At 45.2% G+C, this 19,694-nt stretch overlaps 3 protein-coding genes across 3 annotated transcripts; 2 read left to right on the top strand and 1 right to left on the bottom strand.

The window, feature by feature from the left end:
* Positions 1-127: 127 nt before the first annotated feature.
* On the top strand, positions 128-6,514 carry LOC125692653 (estradiol 17-beta-dehydrogenase 11-like). The gene is made up of 7 exons (XM_048943436.1): positions 128-405; positions 2,294-2,401; positions 2,777-2,908; positions 3,511-3,617; positions 4,711-4,848; positions 5,047-5,163; positions 6,427-6,514. The coding sequence occupies exons 1-7, from the start codon at positions 163-165 to the stop codon at positions 6,512-6,514; spliced, it is 933 nt and encodes a 310-aa protein (XP_048799393.1). The 5' UTR covers positions 128-162.
* Positions 6,515-8,485: 1,971 nt separating this feature from the next.
* On the bottom strand, positions 8,486-12,778 carry LOC125692655 (uncharacterized). The gene is made up of 4 exons (XM_048943438.1): positions 11,725-12,778; positions 10,867-11,133; positions 10,619-10,752; positions 8,486-10,142 (listed from the first exon to the last, which is right to left on the bottom strand). The coding sequence occupies exons 1-4, from the start codon at positions 11,862-11,864 to the stop codon at positions 10,039-10,041; spliced, it is 645 nt and encodes a 214-aa protein (XP_048799395.1). The 5' UTR covers positions 11,865-12,778; the 3' UTR covers positions 8,486-10,038.
* A 144-nt stretch (positions 12,779-12,922) lies between these two features.
* On the top strand, positions 12,923-18,616 carry LOC125692654 (estradiol 17-beta-dehydrogenase 11-like). The gene is made up of 7 exons (XM_048943437.1): positions 12,923-13,200; positions 13,284-13,391; positions 13,958-14,089; positions 15,212-15,318; positions 16,083-16,220; positions 16,414-16,530; positions 17,704-18,616. The coding sequence occupies exons 1-7, from the start codon at positions 12,991-12,993 to the stop codon at positions 17,789-17,791; spliced, it is 900 nt and encodes a 299-aa protein (XP_048799394.1). The 5' UTR covers positions 12,923-12,990; the 3' UTR covers positions 17,792-18,616.
* The last annotated feature ends 1,078 nt before the right edge of the window (positions 18,617-19,694 follow it).

A 19,694-nucleotide genomic window follows, 5' to 3' on the forward strand; every position in this document is an offset into this window, starting at 1 on the left:
AAGCTGCCTTCTCATTGGGCGGAGCGCGGCCAATCAGCGCCGCCTTCCGTCCATTGGTGTGCTCCTCCCCGTCGGGCACGCCTCCTCCCTCCCCACAACACTCTCCGATTGGTCACGACGGGCGGTGTGTGCGCCACCTGGTGGCGGTACTGCGAGTTGCCGATGGAGCGCTCCGGGATGCCGGGTGGCGCCAGGATGAACCTCGCGCTGGGGCTGCTGGTGTTCCTGGGCACGCTGCTGTACTCCTACGTGGAGGCGCTGGTGAAGCTGCTGCTGCCCGCCAAGAGGAAGACCGTCCGCGGGGAGCTGGTGCTGGTGACGGGCGCTGCCCGCGGGCTGGGCAGGGCCACGGCCCGCGAGTTCGCCCGGCGCCAGAGCCGCCTGGTGCTGTGGGACGTCGAGGCGGTAACAACGGGATGGGGTCGACGGGGAGGTCCTGCCGGCGCGGGGGGAGCGGGGCTCGTGGCCGCAGGTGGCTGCGGGGATCTGGGAACCGTCTCTGTGTGCGGTGAGGAGAGTATCATGTATACAGAGTACAGCTGCCCCGCGGTGGGGATGTTTAGTAGTGTACTTGTGTGCTCACCTCCAGCACAGACTCGGGCATGCATGGCACTGCTCTTGGGATGCAGGAAGGGCTGAAGCCAAGCAGCAAGTCATCCGTCGTGTGTCATCCATCAAATGCATCACTACGGGTTAGGGGCTGACCTCCTGCAAAGGAGCTCTGCAGAGGTTGGTGGCCAAGAACACCAGCGGTGTACTGGTTGACCAACAGCTGACCAACTGTTGACCGGTGGTTGGACATTAGCCGGGAATGTGCCCTCATGGCCAAGAAGTGCATTGCAAAGAGCCTGGCCAGCATGTAGAGAGAGGTTCTCTTCCTCCTTTATTCTTCCCTGCTGTGGCCACATGAAATCACAGAATGGCTTAAGTTGGACAGGACCTTAAAGATCATCTAGTTCCAACCCCCTGCCATGGGCAGGGTTGCCAACCACCAAACTAGGCTGTGCAGTATCCAATCCAACCTGGCTTTGAATGTCTGCAAAGATGGGGCATTCACAACCTCTCTGGGCAATCACCACCTTCTGAGTAAAAAATTTCTAACATCTAACCTAAATCTTCCCTTTTTTTACTTTAAAGACATCTAGAACACTGTATCCAGTTTTGAGCTCTCCAGTCCAAGAAAGAAAGGGATCTCCTAGAGGGTCCAGCAGAGGGCCACAAAGATGATTAAGAGCCTGAAGCATTTTCCTTTATGAGGAAAGGCTCAGAGTCCTGAAGCTGTTCATTCTGGAGAAGGCTGAGAGAGGATCTAATAATTGTTTATAAATACCTAAAGTGTGGGAGTCAAGTTGGAGGGGGTGGATTCTTTTTCAGTGGCATGCAACAGTTGAACAAAGGGCAGTGGTAAGAAACTGGAACACAAAAGTTCCATACTAACACAATGAAGAACTTCTTTACTGTGAGGGTGACAGAGCACTGGAACAACTGCCCAAAGGGTTTGTGGTCTCTTTTTCTGGAGATATTCAGGACTCACCTGGACACTTAACCTGTGTGACCTGCTGTAGGGAACCTGCTTTATCACAAGTTTGGATTCCAGAAGTCCCCGCTAACCCCTGTGATCTGTGCTTTTTTTTTCTACCTCCTGTGGGAAGGGAAGAGGTACTGACCTTAGGTTTGTAGCTGCAACACTCACCCGTAATTCTGGGAGGAATGCCTGAATACATGTTAGCAAGCAATGAATTAGGTAGCTAAAAGAGGCAGTGGAACCCAGAGCTTTGGACAAGCTAAGAGATGATGGAAGGTCAGAAGGAGCATGGCACCGTTAATCTGTTTTGATGGTAAAAGATGGCCTTGTTATTTCAATCTAACACAAAACATGGACACCTTGGTCAACAGGCTTTCCAGGTTGTACATTGAGTGCCATACCTCCTTTCTCACAGCCAAACCGTTACTCCTGCCATATTCTGGGTATACTTGTGGTATCTCCAGGCTGTCACCTGCAGCTGCCCTTTAGTCCTCTGCATGCAATCAGGAGGCTGCCAGCTGTCATCTGGTGCCCACTTCCCACTGTCCAGCTAAATGAGCTTTACCGAGGCAAGGGCATTATTGTCTCTATCTTCCATTTCTAGCAGCAGTCCTGTGCAGGTCCTAAATTTAAAGTCCTCCCTTAAGGTTCCATGGTGCCCAAACAGCAAAACTCAGGCAATGTACAATTGCACATGCAACCAAGCAGGCTGTACTGATGCCACTGCACTCACGTCATACATGTATCCTTCTTTCCTTCCTCCCACAGCATGGCCTCAAGGAGACAGCAACAGAGTGTGAGGGGCTGGGAGCCACCGTTCACACCTTTGTGGTGGACTGCAGCAAAAGAGAGGAGATCTACAGCGCTGCCGAGAAGGTAGGGAAAGCAGGCACATGTGCCAAGGCTTACCCAAACATGCTTGGGTTTTGAGAAAGGCTAGAAAACAGCACCTGAGGTTCTCCACGCAGACTGTGCCAGCTGTGACTGTGTAGAGCATATTTTCTGTGGGTGATGTGTAGGAGACTATAAATACTGGCAGTAAATAAGGGAAAAAACACCAGATCTAAATCAGCTTTCTGGATACTGCACGGTTCCTACCAGATTTGGAAAGAACATGATTTTCTCCTCTCTGAAAAAAAAAACAAAAACAAAAAAACACAGAATTGTAAGAGTTAAATTAATTGTTGCTCACAACCTTGCACTTCTGTGATAATGAATGTCATGGGGCTGCACGTTCCTCTTGTCTAAAAGGTGAAAAAGGACGTTGGTGATGTCTCCATCCTGGTGAATAATGCTGGTGTGATTACAGCTGCTGACCTCCTCTCCACCCAGGACCACCAAATTGAGAAAATGTTTGAAATCAACATTCTTGCTCACATTTGGGTAAGGGCTGCTACTGTTTTTATGCCTTCGTGTTTTTGTGAGTGTTGTTAAGGATGAAAATGGCACCTGCTTTATCCTCTGCAGAGCTTCACTCAGCTCTCTGCCAGCAGCCTGCTTGGAGGTGATGCAGCTGGGATATCTCAGAGCTGGGCTCTTGGCTCCTTGGCACTCTGGTAGCTTACCCTGGGGACTCAGCTGTCAGTGGGGCCTACAGGGTGGTGGTCACAGGTGTTAAAGAAATTCTACTTGCAGGTGAGAAAAGGAGCGCTTACAGATTGTACTTGCTAGGGAAGAGACACTGGCAGTGTTGCTGCTGACAAGGAAAATCTAGAAAGCAGGCTAGGAGCAACATGAGCATCAGCCTCTGTTGATACTTGACTTTGCTGAAAGGTTCCCTTTGGAAATCAGATTGCACCATCTGAACAGAGAATGGGCATCTGCTTCTCAGGGCCTTGGGTGCTATGTAGCACCTTGCATTAGGGATAGCTTCACTTAATTGCAAGTAATTGGGATCAGTGTTGAAGACATCTAAGAAGGCATTGCTGTTTTCCTCCTCTTCCTCCCCACCCTATTTCTGCCCCTTTTTAAAACACCTTTTCAAGACAACAAGAGCTTTTCTGCCAACAATGATGAAGAACAACCATGGTCACATTGTCACAGTGGCTTCTGCAGCAGGTCAATTTGTAACTTCTTTCATGGTGGCTTACTGGTAAGTGACTTCAAAATCAGCTCTCTTCATTTAATTTTAATTGTGTCTTCTCCACCAGCAAACACGGAGTAAAAGAAATAAACTTCCCACTGAATAAGCTACTTCCAAAGGACAGTGCTAAGGAGAAAAAGCCCACAACATGCACCACATAAGGAGCAATTGAGGTACCCTCTGATTTGCTTATTAGCTCTGACTGATTCAGGTGATCCAGTGAAGGACTGACATGTTACAAATCAACTAACGCAATCTTCAATCTTTCTTCTCTCCATAAGTGATCTGGACTTTTGCTTACTAAGAAAGGTATTTTATTCCCTTCTTCTTAGACTGTAGTGCTCTCGTGAGTCACTGTAGTGTTATCAAGTGAACATATAATGAGCAGCTTTTCCTATTTCTAGCATTTGTAGCAACGACTGCAGTGCATAGAAATACTTCTGCCCCCATGTGGTAAAATGCAGGCTTCGACAGTAAACCTTTCACATGATAGAAGAAACATGTTGATACTTAGTGTTGCAAGTATCAGGTCACTACTGAGAGGTCAATACACTGCCCACTTAAAATAGAAGCATTTATAACTCATGCACAAAGTTACAGAAAAACTGTAACATGGCATATTATCAGACTGCATGTTGTTAGCCTACTATGGTGGTTCCAAACAGAACCATTTTCCCTCAGAATGTTCCTGCACAGGGAGTCACTATTCTTAGCAGGAGAACTCCTGAGCCAGGAGTTTTAATCAGATTTCATTGTTCAGATCCTTAGCATCAAATATGTTAATCTGTTTCTGCTAGCCAAGAATTTTCTAACACCACTCTTAACAAGTAAGCACTTTGGATTTATGCACTAACATTGTCAGACTCTTCATTATAAAGGTAACTTTCTGAAAGACACCCACTTTGCATCCCATAGCATCTTCCCCAAGCTGCAGTGTGTATTTCAGCACTACAATGTGGCACAACAAAACTTAGAATTAGTCCCTGCCTTCTCACTGTTTCCCTCACTACTCAGTACTGCATGTTCTTACACCCCCTTTCCATTTCTGTCAGGCCAGAAATAACATTCATGCCTTCTGATTTGTGCTTTTTTCCTCCACCAGTTCAAGCAAGTTTGCTGCAGTTGGATTTCATAAAGCCCTAACGGAGGAGCTGTCTTCACTGGGAAAGGATGGAATAAAAACAACGTGTCTCTGTCCAGTTTTTATGAATACTGGATTTGTCAAAAACCCCCGTACTAGGTAATGGTCACGAGTCAGCATTACATATTTGCCCCTGCTTTACCTCTGTTATTCAAACTGAGTGTACGTCCCACATAGCAGTTGTCCTTTATCTACCTGACTTTGTGCACACGCACGTGAAGCATCCTATTTCATATTCAGTTGCTGCCCATGTTTTATCACTGTTGATCTCATATATATGCTTTCTTTTGATTTTAGGCTTGGAAAGATCTTGGAGGTTGATGAAGTTGTGAAGGCACTGATGGAAGGAATAGTGACCAACCAGAAAATGGTTTTTGTTCCACCACAGCTGAGCTTTGCTTTACTTTCTGAAATGTAAGTGGCGTGCACACACACACACACACATACAAACAAACCACCAAAGAAGGGGGAAAAAAGATGCAACATAACTGCAAGAGTGTACAAGCATCACACCTGTTAACATCTCCTTCAAGTTTAAGCCTCACTGTAGGAGGAGGTGTAACTAGCACTGTTAGTAGTCAAATACAACATTTGGCAGCATAGAAATACTCTTGTATGACAGATTGATACGAGAAGTTTAGGTTCAACCTGATTTCATTTATTTTCTACTATCTTCAGTGTTTTTCACCACTGCATTGAGTTATTTATGTCATTCCATATTTTACTTCAGGCAGAGAGAGATCAAGGGATCACTTTCCCTTCACAAATGGGAATTGCCACAGGGCTCACAAAGAACAGTTTCTCTGGATCAGCAGCCACAGGCAAGCTCCAGAAATAGCTGAACAACTGCTGCTTTTTAGTGTTCATTTCCTGATGTCAACACCACAAGGTCTAGGTCATGGAGGCTGAGAATGCTGCTTCTCTCTGCCATGTGAAGTGAAATTTGTCCTCAGACTTCTTAAATATTCATTGTAGCTGCTGCTTTAGTGAGGCTCTGTTTTTATTGGAGCTCTGACTGGAAACCTGGCATTTACATAAGAACAACTACACTGACACTTCAGTTAACTGCTACAGCATCCCAGGAAACACTTCATAATAGCTTGTTAATGAAACTCAACATCAGACAGTTAAGAAACAACTCCTGCATTCCAAGGGATATTTGGACAGCAGAAGTGTGCAAAGCCACAAAGAAGTGGTGGTTACTACTGTCATAACCCTCAAGATAACTCCATGTTAAGCTAGGAGCAAGCAGACACAAAGAGACATGGCTCACGCTAAGAAAAAAAAATCATAGAAGAGGAAGGTGCACCTCAAGGTCTCTCTTTTACCATCCCATCCTTTCCTCAGACTGCTGCTTTTGAAAGCAGAAAAGCCACTTTATAAGCACAGCTCTCTACTCAGTGTTAAACCTACCAGGGTCCTGCAAGCAGTGTTGCAGCCAACATCCTTTGCAGTGGATATCTGTCCTTGAAGTGATCATAAAAGGAGGAAGGTGATGAAGGGATTGTCAAACTAGTCAAAGAGTTATGAAGCCAGTGGGTTTTTAGGAAGTACTGATGTGAACATGCATTCTGTGCCCAGATGAGCTCCAGTCTCACCTGTGGTGCCACTGCCTCCAAAACCTGAATTCTAGGTTTAATTTCATTGGCTTTTTTTTTTTTTTTTTTCATCCTCCAGGTTGATTCCAGAACGTGCCTCGAATGTTCTCAAAAAGCTGACTGATGTTAAGTTTGATGCAATTGTTGGGCATAGAAGCAATCAGTGAAAAGAAATTGTTTCTCATTTCCCCATGAAATGAGTGAAAGCAGAACATATGCTGAGTGTAGCACAGCGATTTGGATTCAGAGCAGAATTAAGATGGGTACTTCTTCCAGGCCACCGCTTCCCATCACACCTTAAGGTCCATCCCACACCTGCAGCAGGAACAGATGTGCATAACATGGTGTGTTAGCAGAGCAGAGAGGGAGCTCTAGAAGTCAGAAGGACTGCTCTGGAATGTGCGTTCTACGATCTCTGACTCCTAGTGCTGTAGCAAACAGGAAACCCATCAAGCCCTATTTTGGGGTAAGAGCAGCTACCTATATGAATACAGTGGGATTGCCTGAGTGTAAATTAATCTGGTCTTATCACTGAGCAACACTGTCTTGTGTGGGGAGGAGTGCTTCAAGGTGTCCCACTTCATCTTAATGAATCATTTTAAGTTCAAGGAGCCTTGTGCTGCACACTCCATGTTTTGTGCTTTTGTAATGAGTACTTAAAATAATACAGCCTTTTAATCACGTGTTACCTAAGTATGTTGATTGTCCATTATGCATGAGCACCGTCAGTACAACTTATACAGAATAAATGCAGTTCTCCACCCAGAAGTTGTCAAGTAACATATTCTCTGCCTCCCAGACAAACACCTTCCTTTAAAACAGAGCAACCCTGCACATAGGAGGGGGGTTTAAACTTTGATGATCATTGTGGACCTTTTCAGCCCAGGCCATTCTATGATTCTGTGATTTCCTTACAAATTTCTGGGTGCCCTGTTCTGTTTCATGTGCACCACAAATGTGATTTATTTCATAAGAATGCAGAAAAAAATAGCACTATTTTTCTCCCTATACTAGAAGGCAAATAATTCAACTTAGTGTAAATTATGCTATCTGTTCTAGTATTCAAAAGTCAGGCTCATCTGTTAGAAGTAAAAGCAAGGATATGCTGTGCCTTCATTCATGTACTGGGGTGAGCTGAAGTGGAAGTGCTTCTATGGCTGTGTAGAATACAAGTGAAGGCCTCAGCTGGTAAGCCAGATATTCCTGGCTCTGTCTTCTTTTCAACTGAGCAATGCTTTCCTTACAGCGTAAGGTTGAAACAGCACTGACTCCGGTTAACATACACGCTTCCCCATACCTGTTCTCCTTCCTGAGTGTTTATCTATTCCAATCCTCTGAAACCTTAAACCCATTCATTGCAGAAGACACTGTAGCACTGTCAGCCCTGGATAATCCTGGGCTTCCCCTTTCCACCCTGCTCTTCCCTGTGCAAGTGCAGAGGAGCAGCAGCAGTGCAGGAATACTCTGCCAGGACCTGGGCCCAGACACAGGTTTGTGTGCCAAACCAATGAGCAGGAATATAAGGGGAACAGCCCCAGATGGGCCCAGCTCTTCCTCACAAGCCAGACATGAGGCAGCCACCTGCAATGACCAGGAGGTTAAGCCTCTGAAGCTCTGCATGAACTACCTGCCTTTGCCCTGAGATACAAGAGAACACCATGCAACGAAACGCTGGTCAAAGACCTCTCCAGGACACAGATTATGTTTCTGCCTACTCACAGAACTGACTGTGGCAGGCATTGGCTGGCCAGTGGCCATTTGCAGGAGGCCTGAATACGCTGCCCACATTAAATACACCAAGAAGTGGGTGGCTTCTAAGATAGTCCTTGTTCTGCATACCAATGTTTTTTTAGGCTTCTCAATTCTCTTCCTGGCCACAAGAGACAAGCTTACTCCAAAATCTGGTTGTTACAGGTACTTAACAGAAGCCTATGCCATCAAACCTCATGTAGCAACTTCCAGTAACGTCCCACAGTTGAATACTGGTGTCTCTCACTGGCTTAGAGCACTTATGAGTGGCTCTGAACTCATGCTCTGCCTCCCCCTGAGTCCTGGAGCTGGCACTTCCCTGCCTTAGCCACAGCTCTGACCTGAATCCCGTGCCAGGAGAATGCCAGCACTGCTGAGCTGTGAAATTAGGGTCTGGCTGCACTGCTGATGTGCTAATTAAGAACAGAAAGAAGTTCCAGGAGAAGAGTAACAAGTCTGTAGTTCTGTGCATCTCCAGTGGAATCAAACATCTGCCCCACATACAGGATGAACAACTGTGCAGCCAAAGCAGCCAAAGCCAAATCTCTATTAACAACTGATCTTATACAAGCCAATTCTGGACATTAATGGAGCCTTCACTCTTCTTAGAGTAGGTAAGATAAAAATCCTTCTATATCCAATTATGAACACAATTTGAATATATCTGAATTTCTAAATGAAAAGAGAAAAGTAAGTAATCCCTTTCAAATAGGACAATGCAGTTACATCATTAGAGCTGGAGGAAGAAATTCAAGTGATCTTTTAAATTCTTCAATTTCTTATTAACATTTCTATTCTGGCTAGGGTTCTGGGTGCTGAATTACACAGAAGTAAATCAAAGCACGAACTGGGCAATGTATACTCAATTAGATATGCAAAATACAACAGGCTGATCCAAGAACAGTTACATTACAAATGCATACTGGCAGAACACATGGCAATTTAAAAAAGGAGATCATTACACATGAGTATCTTTGTGATGTCAAGCCAAGCACTTCACCAAAAACAACCACTCCAGATGTACTCTGCTGGAAGCAGGAGACCCCAAACACTTCCTACAGAGTGAGATCAGAAAACAGCCTTCACCTGAACCATGTCAAAAGGAATGGCATTCAGAAATGCCATTCGGGTAGCTCAGAACACAGAACTCCACCTGGCTCCTGCTCCTTTGCCCTCATATGAGTGCAACTCCGGCCTGATTCTCCATGGGGCAATGAATAAAGCCATCAGAAAGTTCAGCACATCTTTCATAAAAAAAGGATGGGTGACCACCAAAACATATTTTGCTGACAGTTCCTCCTGTAAACCTGACATGTCACCCACCGCACCTTCTGTAACATCACACAGCAGGGCATATACATGAGTTTGGATTAGTGTATATTAGCTTGCTCTGTGCAAATTCCATTTGATAAAGAGCCTTTCTCTGGGACTTTAAATCTCTTAGGGAGGAAGAAGTTTTGACAGCATTTTGTTCTGCCTGACCACAGCCATGGCTCAGCCTGTTTACAACAATCAAAGCTAGTTCATCAGCCTGTTTAGGAAAGGTCAGCACACAAGGGATTGTCTTATTCCCCACAGAGCTTAAAACCAACTGGGGCTCTGCTCCAGCCAAGTGGCAGAAGAAGATGCAGTGAAACAGAACTCATCAGGACAAACAGGGAAGACTTTCCTTAAAACCGTCCAAGTTCCCTGAGGCAAACAACTACATCTCCAAGGCAGATTAGGATTTCCACACGTTACTCAAATTAATCTCCAGTTATTCCCACTTCTGCCCATTTTGGAGGGGCACTTTATTTCTTTTCTACAGTCACTGTCAGTTCTTTTCACTGAGGATGAGGACTTTCTTTCAAAGAAGTCAAATTTCTTTCGACATTGCAGGAGACAGTGGCAAAGGCCTTACTGATTCCAAAGAAGACAATATCCTCTGCCCTCCGCTCATCCATCAGGCTGTTTCATTGCAGGACCTTGTCAAGTCTGTCAGGCATGACTTCTCCTTGATGAACACATTGATGGTGAATTCTACTGATGTTGTTATACACATGGACCCTGGAAAAGGTTTCCACAATTAGCTGATTTTTCCATTTTGGAAACTGTAGCCCTTCCTCTAAGTTAGCAGCTTCAGTACTCTGGACATTGTTATCACACAAGTACTTTCTACATAGGAGAACTTCCATAGTGAAAAAGACAACAGACATTCCTTTCACAGCACAAACACAACATGCATTCCCATTGCCAAACCTGTCAATCCCCCAAGGATTATATAAAAATCATAAAGGTCAACTAAAACATTTGGCTGCTTTACCAGGTGGGAAGTAATTAAACTGAACAATCAGCGGGTCCAAACAAGATATGACTCATGACATCTTGTGGTTTTCTGATGCAAGCCACACTACCCAAAACCATATATATATAGACACCGGCCATCCATGCATTGCTGTTGCCAGAGCCATCTGCCTCCTCCTGATCCACCGACCAGCCGCTCAACATGCAGCCCAAAGGTAACACAGATCCTTGGCTCTTACCTGAGCTATGCTGCAGGCAGGTGCTGGAGCAGGTTGTCCATACTGGCTGTAGAGCCTCCACCACAGGAGAGGCTCCGATCCCACCTGGACACAGTCCTGGACAAACCTGCTCCTGCAGACCCTGCTGGAGGGGCCTGGATATGGGAGGGGGGTGATCACCATCAGCTCCAGAGGCTCCTCAGCCTTTCTGTGAGGCTGCAAAGAAACAGCTCCTGGCAAAGACCACTCAAAAAACACCCTTTACTTACCCTGGCTGCACAGTCAGCAGCTCAAACACAGAGCTGGCACTCGAGGACACCCAACGTGGTGCACACAACTCACAGTACAGCTCCTGCTGCCCCATTTCCCTGTCACTCCTCTCAGAGGACAGCCTTATTACTCCTCCACATCTCCTTTTCAGCCAAAAGCCGTAACTCTGCTTGCTGTCTGCTTCACAGGAGTCTCTCTCACAATGAAGTTCCTGCTGCTGTCCTGCATTCTGAGCATGGTCCTTGCTGTCACCAATGCAGTAAGTACTGAACAAAAAAACCACAGGCATCCAGTGTGGGAAATCTTAACATTGACAGCTGGAAATTACATGGCTTTTATCTGTCAGGACAGCCTCAAGAACATCAGTGGTTGTTACATGGCTAAATGCATTTATGGTATTCCCAATCTAGATTTCCAGGTTAAGATTAAGCCCTTCTCAGACTTGAAAGCAAAAAACAATAAATAGCAAGCTCACACCCAGCCCATCAACCAAGTCCTCATTCCAACAGTACAGAATTAAGCTGACAATTTTTCAGACACTGAAGATCAATTCCCTTCTTAGATGTAGCATTCTAACAAGACATGTTGATTAAAAATATATGCATTTTTAAAAACAAAAATGAAGTACCTGTTTATTTTTGTTGATAATAAAACTAACAAAAAACCCCCCGCAAGTACAATTAATTATGCTTTGCTCAAAAAAAAACCCAAAAAAAACAAAAAACAAAAAAACACATCATACTTTTCCTACAGCAGCAGCTTGACAGCAATGAAAGCTCCGGTTCAGACAGCTCAGAAGAGGTAAGCCTTCTGTTTCTCAGTAACTGAATCTCATCAGCTCTAACATTCAGATTTACCTGGAGGGGTTGGTACTGAACTGGGAAACACTGATGCACAATTTCTCTCCTTTCACAGTACCCACAAGAAAGGACCATTTTCTTTCCTTTGCATTCCATTCTTCGCCTCCTCCAGAAACGCCCCAAGCATGCTTAGCCATCTGTTTTGCTGTGAGTCTGAGGTAAGCCACCCGTCTCGTAGCAGAAGACAATCCTGCAGCAAGCTCTACCACTACATTTGCCTATTCCTCACTTGCATTATTCTAATTATGCAATAAACAGTCTTTAGAGAATTTTTTCCTTCCAGAAATAACACACGGCTCTTGGGAGCAGTGCAGCTTTTATGCCTTGTTCAGCATGGTACTTGCAGAATTCTTATTTTTCTGTTTTCACCTTTAGCACTCTCTGTTAACGTAAGCACCTCACGTGAAATGAAAACCAATGCTATTTTGACTCATCACAGGACAGCCAGCTTTATCCTCAGCCACCAGCAGCTGCCTGGTCACCTGCTCACAGGGCTCGGTTTTCCAAAGCTGATGACACTGTTGGGGATGTGCTTCACATCATGCATCAATCAATAGACTAAAGCCACTAATGCCATTGGTTCTACTCTGCAATTCTGTTCTCACTCTGTAGATACCTATCTGAACAACCAGGGCTGTCACCTATGAAATACTGCTGCTTTCCGATCATCTTCTGCTTCCTTCAGCACCCTCATGCCTTTTGTCACCAGCACATTGAAACCACAGATCAGCAAAGAGGTGATCGAAGCCAGCGTGGGTCACAGTGAATATCTCTCCCCACCCTTGTCTGCTTACTTTCTAAGCCTGAATAAATGATAGACAGCAAGCAATCACAACTTCTTCATCATTTCTTAACAACAGATATTCCCAGGTCACTTCAGTGACTCCACTGTCCGCAAAACAGGAAGGGCGCTACTGCAGCAGCTGTGCCCTCAGACTCTGGGCTCTGTCAAACCTCCATCCCATGCCTTTGACTGCTGACGTAGCGCACAACCCCCTCCTGCAGCAACAACCACCAGCTCCTACCTACGATTTTAAGATGTTTTGTTTGTTAAACAAAACACGTGACCACCTCCGAGAGCTCATCGCCATTTCATTGGGCGGAGCCCGGCCAATCAGCGGCGCCACCATCCCGTTGGCTGCGCCCCTCCCTTGGCCCCGCCCCTCACTCACAGCGCGCTCCCGATTGGCTGCTTCCCTCTGCCCCGTCGCCCGGCGGGGTCGCGTGCGTTGACTTGTCGCGGTCGTGCAGAGCGGTCGCAAGATGAACTCCGCGCTGGAGGTGCTGGTGTTCCTGGGCACGCTGCTGTACGCCTACGTGGAGGCGCTGGTGAAGCTGCTGCTGCCCGCCAAGAGGAAGACCGTCCGCGGGGAGCTGGTGCTGGTGACAGGCGCTGCCCGCGGGCTGGGCAGGGCCACGGCCCGCGAGTTCGCCCGGCGCCAGAGCCGCCTGGTGCTGTGGGACGTCGAGGCGGTGAGGCTAGGGCCGCGGTGTGGATAAACGGGCTGTTCCGAGGCCGTGGCACCCGTGTCATACATGCATCCTTCTTCCCACAGCACGGCCTCAAGGAGACAGCAGCAGAATGTGAAGGGCTGGGAGCCACCGTTCACACCTTTGTGGTGGACTGCAGCAAAAGGGAGGAGATCTACAGCGCTGCCGAGAAGGTAGGGGAGCAGGCGCATGTGCCAGGGCTTACCCAAACGTGTTTCGATTTGGGAAGTGCTGGAAAACAGCACCCGAGGTGTCCCACTCAGTTCGTGCAAGCCCCTGCAATCTCACCACTGTTTGCTGCTGTACATACATACCTTCAGGTACTGCAGCTTGTCCCATCCTAATCTGGGAGCCTTTGTCCTATTGAGCTCGTGCTTCAGACTTTAGACCCTGCAACCAAACTTCCTGCTACTGCCTTGCTGAGGAACAGACATAAAAATGTATAAGGCTGCACTGTAGGGAATGGTTCAAATCATTTTGTATGTCCACAGTGCCAGCTGTAATTGTAGAGCATGTTCATGGGTGATGCGTAGGACACTGTAATAACTGGCAATAAAAAAGGGAAGAACATCAGATCTAAATCAGCTTTCAGGACTGTTGTGGTTTTGGCTGCAACAAGGACACTGCATGTTCCTGACTGCAAGAAAATCACTGTAAGAATTAAATCATTTGCTACTCACAACCTTGGACTTTGTGTGTTAACAAGTGACGTTCACCTACACATCTTTTGGTCCAAAAGGTGAAAAAGGATATTGGTGATGTCTCCATCCTGGTGAATAATGCTGGTGTGATTGCAGCTGCCGACCTGCTCTCCACCCAGGACCACCAAGTTGAGAAAATGTTTGAAATCAACATTCTTGCTCACATCTGGGTAAGGGTCTCCAGCACGTTCATGCCTCCATAAGCGTTATTAAGGATATGTATTTAGACCAACAGTTATTTAAAACTACAGGCAAATTACCAAATTCTCTTGCTGCTTTGTGTGTATAGCAAACATGCACTCAGTCTGGCTGTTGGGAAACTTGATTGTCTCTTGCTGATCTGGGGCTGTCCTGGCTCCCTTGTTTTCCTTTCCACACAAGTTGGCTGTGATGGCCTCTCCCGCAGCGTAGGTTGGTCTATGTCACAAGTGTTTTAATGTCTCTCTTTGGGTCAGGCTGTTTGGGCACTCTCAGCCAGGCACCAAGAGCCTGCAAGCAGTAGAAAAACTCTTCATATAATGCAAAATGGTTTGGTTTGTTTTTTTATCATCTGGCCCTTGAGAGAAGGCAGCCTTTGGTACATAGAGCTAGGTGCAGAGCAGGGCTGTCTGCTAGCTGTTAGCCATGCCACGTGGTGCAGCCAGACCCAGCCTCTCCCTGACTGCCACCAGTACATTAGCCAGTCTGCAGGGCTTTGTCCTGAAGTATTTTGTACCTGTCTCATTGCTGGCTCTGCTCTGGGCTCCTGGCACTGCTTTAATCCCATCCTGTAGCTGTCCTGCCGCTGCCTGCAAGTGCTGCCACCTTATCTCCTGCAGGGCTTCTCCCAGCTCTCTACCAGCAGCCTGTGTGGAGGTGATGCAGCTGGGATATCTCTGAGCTGGGGTTTTGGCTCTTTGGGACTCTGGCAATCAGATCCTGGGGATAGGACAGCTTTCAGCAGCATATCTAGCATTAAAGAATTTCCGTTTGCAGGAGGAAAAACAAATTGTGTGTGTGCTGGGGAGAGATACTGTAGTGCTGCTGTTGACAAGCGAAACTGAAAAGCAGGCTAGGAGTACCATGTATATCATCTTCTGCTGATACCTGACTTTGCTGAAAGAGTCCTTCCAGTGCATCAGCTGGAAGGAGAATGGGCATTTCTATGATTCTCAGAACCTACCTAGCATTAGGAAAAGCATTAGTCACTTAATTGCACATACCTGGGAACAGTGTTGAAAAACACTTAAGACATTACTATTTTCCTCCTCCCCCAACCCTTTTTCTGGTCCTTGTTCTAAATCCCTTTCAAGACAACAAGAGCTTTTCTGCCAGCAATGATGAACAACAACTACGGTCACATTGTCACAGTGGCTTCTGCAGCAGGTCAATTTGTAACTCCTTTCATGGTGGTTTACTGGTAAGTGACTTCAAAATCAGCTCTCTTCATTTCTTATTTTTGTCTTCTCCACCAGCAAACATGGAGAGGAAATACGTACACTAAGTAAGCTTCTTCCAAAGGAGGAAGAAAACCCACAGCTCTCAGCACATAAGTGCTTGTGGGAATGCCCACTGATTTACTCGTTAGCTCTGACTGAATCGGGAACAATGCTTCAATGAAAGACTAATGAAATGACAAATAAACTAATGGAATCTGTTTTTTTTTTTCCTCCCCATAACTGATCCAGACTTTGATTGGTGAAAAAGGTATCTGCTTTCCTTCTTCTTAGAATAACATAGTGCTCTTGTGAGTTGCTGTAGCCATAAGAAAAAGTAATACTTGTATGTTTTTACCATCTTTTTTCTTCTTAGCTTTACAGACTCAGCCCATGTTTCTCCTGTAGTAAGAAATGCTGGACATTACACTGTCTACTGAATTCAGCTTTCAAAAATAAAAACATCAGACTTACGCATGCCAATTAATATTTCCTAACACTCCTCTGACAGTTCACTACTGAGACTACTTAGATATTCCACTTCACATCCCAAAATGTTTTCCCCAGGCAGCAATATCTATTTTAGGAAAACGCTGTAAGACAGCAAAAATTAGAATTAGTCCTTGCCTTCCCAAGTGGATTGCACTGTTTCCTTCATTAGTCAGTACTGCATGTTCTCTCAGCTCCTTTCTATTAGGCCAGAAATAACATGCATGCCTTCTGATTTGTGCTTTTTTTCCTCCACCAGTTCAAGCAAGTTTGCTGCAGTTGGATTTCATAAAGCCCTAACGGATGAGCTGTCTTCACTGGGAAAGGATGGAATAAAAACAACGTGTCTCTGTCCAGTTTTTATAAATACTGGATTTGTCAAAAACCCCAGTGTGAGGTAATGATCCGAAGTCAGCATTACATATTTGCCCCTGCTTTACCTGTTATTCAAACTGAGTACATGCCCCACATAGCAGTTATCTTTTATTTACCTGACTTCAAGCACATGTGAAGCATCCTATTTCATATTCAGCTGCTGCCCATGTTTTTATCACTGTTGCCCTTACATATATGCATTCTTTTGATTTTAGGCTTGGAAAGATCTTGGAGGTTGATGAAGTTGTGAAGGCACTGATGGAAGGAATAGTGACCAACCAGAAAATGGTTTTTGTTCCATCAAATCAACGTTTTGCTTTACTTCTTGAAAGGTATGTAACAACACAAGGGATAAGTGCAAGTGTACAAGCATTACACTTCATAGAATCACCAAAGTTGGAAAAGACCTCTAAGGTCATCCCATCCAGCCATCCACCTGTCACCAATATTTCCTACTAACCCAGTACAACATCTAAATATTTCTTGAAAGCACTTGTAACATCAGATTCAATTTTGTGCTATTTTAGAAGCTGGGGCAAATCAGCATTGCAGTGCATTGTTTTTCTTTCCACTGACAACAGCAGACACCATGAGGGTTTTGTTGAGCTGTCATGTAGGTAGTTATGATCCATTTTTTTTGCACAAGTGCTGAGTGAAGAACTCAGATGCTCCATTTGGGATATGGTAGGGATGCAGAAGAAGATAAAGGGATTGCTTTTCCATAACAAATTGAATATCCCGTGGGCTTGCAAAAAATAATTTCTCTGGACCAGCAGCCCCAGATAATCTCCAAAAACAGTTAAGGATCTGCTTTTTGGTGTTCATTTCTTCACGGCAGCACCAGGTCTATGTCACAACTGCTGGGAATGCTGCTTGAGAAGTGTTCTGCTGCTTTCCCTCAGCCATGTGAAGTGAGGTTGGTCCCCTCATACTTCTTAGACATCCAGCGTAGCTAATCTGTTGGGGCTGCATTTACTCCACAGCTCAGATTCAAAAGCTAGATTTGTATCACAACAACTACATTACCACTCCAGTTAGCATCTACAGTATCTCAACAATTACTTCATAGTAACTTATCCATAGAAGCCAGGAGACAGCCAAAACTGTTTTATGACAGCATAAAGAATCTTTTGCTTTCCCAAAATTCTCTATCAACCAGACGAGGTTTTGAAAGCAAAGTCAGTTCTCGTTTCATTTTAATGTACTTGTCTACATTCAACATTAAACCTGCAAGCAGTAATTGAATCAACATCTTTGCAGTGGATATCTGTCCTTGAAGTGATCATAAAAAGAGGAAGGTGCTGAAGGGACTGGAGGTCAAGCTAGACAAAGAGTTATGAAGGCAGTGGGTTTTTAGGAAGTACCCCTCAGATTTAAGTTCTGGTCTGTCTGATGTGAGCATGCATTCTGTGCCCAGATGAGCTCCCATCCCATCTGTAGTGCCGTTATCTCCAAAACCTGAATTCTTACCCTAGGTTTAATTTCATGGATTTTTTCTCTTCCAGGTTGCTTCCAGAACGTGCCTTGAATTATCTCAAAAAGATGACTGATGTTAAGTTTGATGCAGTCGTTGGGCGTGGAAGCAATCAGTGAAAAAGAAATTGTTTCTCATTTCCCCATGAAATGAGTGAAAGCAGAACAGATGCTGAGTGTAGCACAGCGATTTGGATTCAGAGCAGAATTAAGATGGGTACTTCTTCCAGGCCACCGCTTCCCATCACACCTTAAGGTCCATCCCACACCCGCAGAAGGAACAGATGTGCATAACATGGTGTGTGAGCAGAGCAGAGAGGCAGCTCTAGAAGTCAGAAGGACTGTTCTGGAATGTGCACAACTGCTTACATGAGTGCAGTGGAATTGGAGTATAAATTAATGTGGTCCTATTGAGTAAAATTATCTTGTGGGGAGGAATGATTATAGGTGGCCTGCTTCACCTTAATGAATCATTTTAAGTTCAAAAAGCCTTGTACTGCACACAGTTTAATGCATTTTTTGTAGTAAGTACCTGAAATAATACAGCCTCTTAATCAACCACTACCTAAATATGTTGATTGTCCATTATGCACGAGCTCCACCAGTACAACTTGTACAGAATAAAAGCAGTTCTCTAACCAGGTGTCTCTTAGCAGTTACAGTCACAACCACATCCTACAGGTGCACTTAAGGTGCAGTGTTAAGAAATATATGCCCTCTGCTGATGTCATTTCTCAAATTGCTGACGATTCTCCAACCAGATTCAAACACCTTCCTCTGAAACAAGCGTAGTATTTCCTACAAATTACTGAGTGCCCTGTTCTGTTTCATGCTTACCACAAAATGTGATTTTTTTTTTCATAAGAATGAGGAAGTGTGGTTCTGTTTTTGTCCTTACACTAAAAGGTAACTACTCCAGCCTAATAAAAATTGCTGTTTATCTTCTCCATTATCTGTCTCCTCTGCTAAAAGGAAAACCAAGGCTATTCTAAGCCTAAATACCCCTCATTCATTTGCCTGGGGTGAGCTGAAATGGAGCTCCTATGCCTGTACAGAACATGAGAAGGCATCAACTGGGAAGCCAGAGACTCCTTGCTATGCCTTCATTTCAACTAATTAATGCAATCATTGCAGTACAAATTTAAACCAGTGCTGACACGCAGTTAACACACACACTTCCACCTATTTTTATCTTTTCAAACAGCACGTACAGAAGTGAGCAATTATTTATCCCACCCCCTGAAATGCTGATCCTATTCACTGCACAGGATGCTGCAGCACTGCCAGCCCTGATGATTCTGGGCTTCCCCTTCATGCTCTGCTTTTCTACATACTGGTGAGCAGCAGAACAGGGATGCTGTGCAGGAGGAGGAAAACCTAACATTGCAAGTGTGTGAGATACAGCCCCAGATGATCCCAGGTTTTGCTTTCAAGCCAGCTCTAGTCAGACCCGCAGTGATCAGGAGGTTAATCCTCCAAAGTTCTGTATGAACACTTTCCCCTATGGTACCATGTGATGAAATGCCAGTCAAAGACCTCTGTAGAGCACAGATCGACTTTTTGGCTATTTCTGCAACTCCTGACTGTGGCACATGTTGTCTGGCAAGTGGTCATTTGAGGGAAGCCTGAAAACCCACCAGGTTAAGCAGAGCTAGAACTAAGTGGTTTCCAGTGTAATTCATATTGATGTCCTGAGCACTTATACTGCAAACTTGGATTCTTCAGAAGGTGAAGTTTTAATGTGGCTCCACCTGCTCTTAGGTCCTAAGTTTGTGCTGTTGACAGGCTAACTGGAAGGAAAGTTTCTTTTGTGGCTTATACAACCTGCATGGAACGGGGCATTCAAGATGTGGCAAAGAACCATTTCTTACACTGAGACAATTGGATTCTAGTTTATGAATCCTGTGGCTGAGAAATGGGTTTACAGTGTTCCACTCACGGAAAATAAGTTAAAGCAATCAAAAGCGTGTAAGCCTTCTAAATGGATTGCATTTAAAAGGCAAACATTCCGTGCTGTAAAACA

Source organism: Lagopus muta, chromosome 4, assembly GCF_023343835.1.
Source record: "Lagopus muta isolate bLagMut1 chromosome 4, bLagMut1 primary, whole genome shotgun sequence".
Classification (NCBI taxonomy): Eukaryota; Metazoa; Chordata; class Aves; order Galliformes; family Phasianidae; genus Lagopus; species Lagopus muta.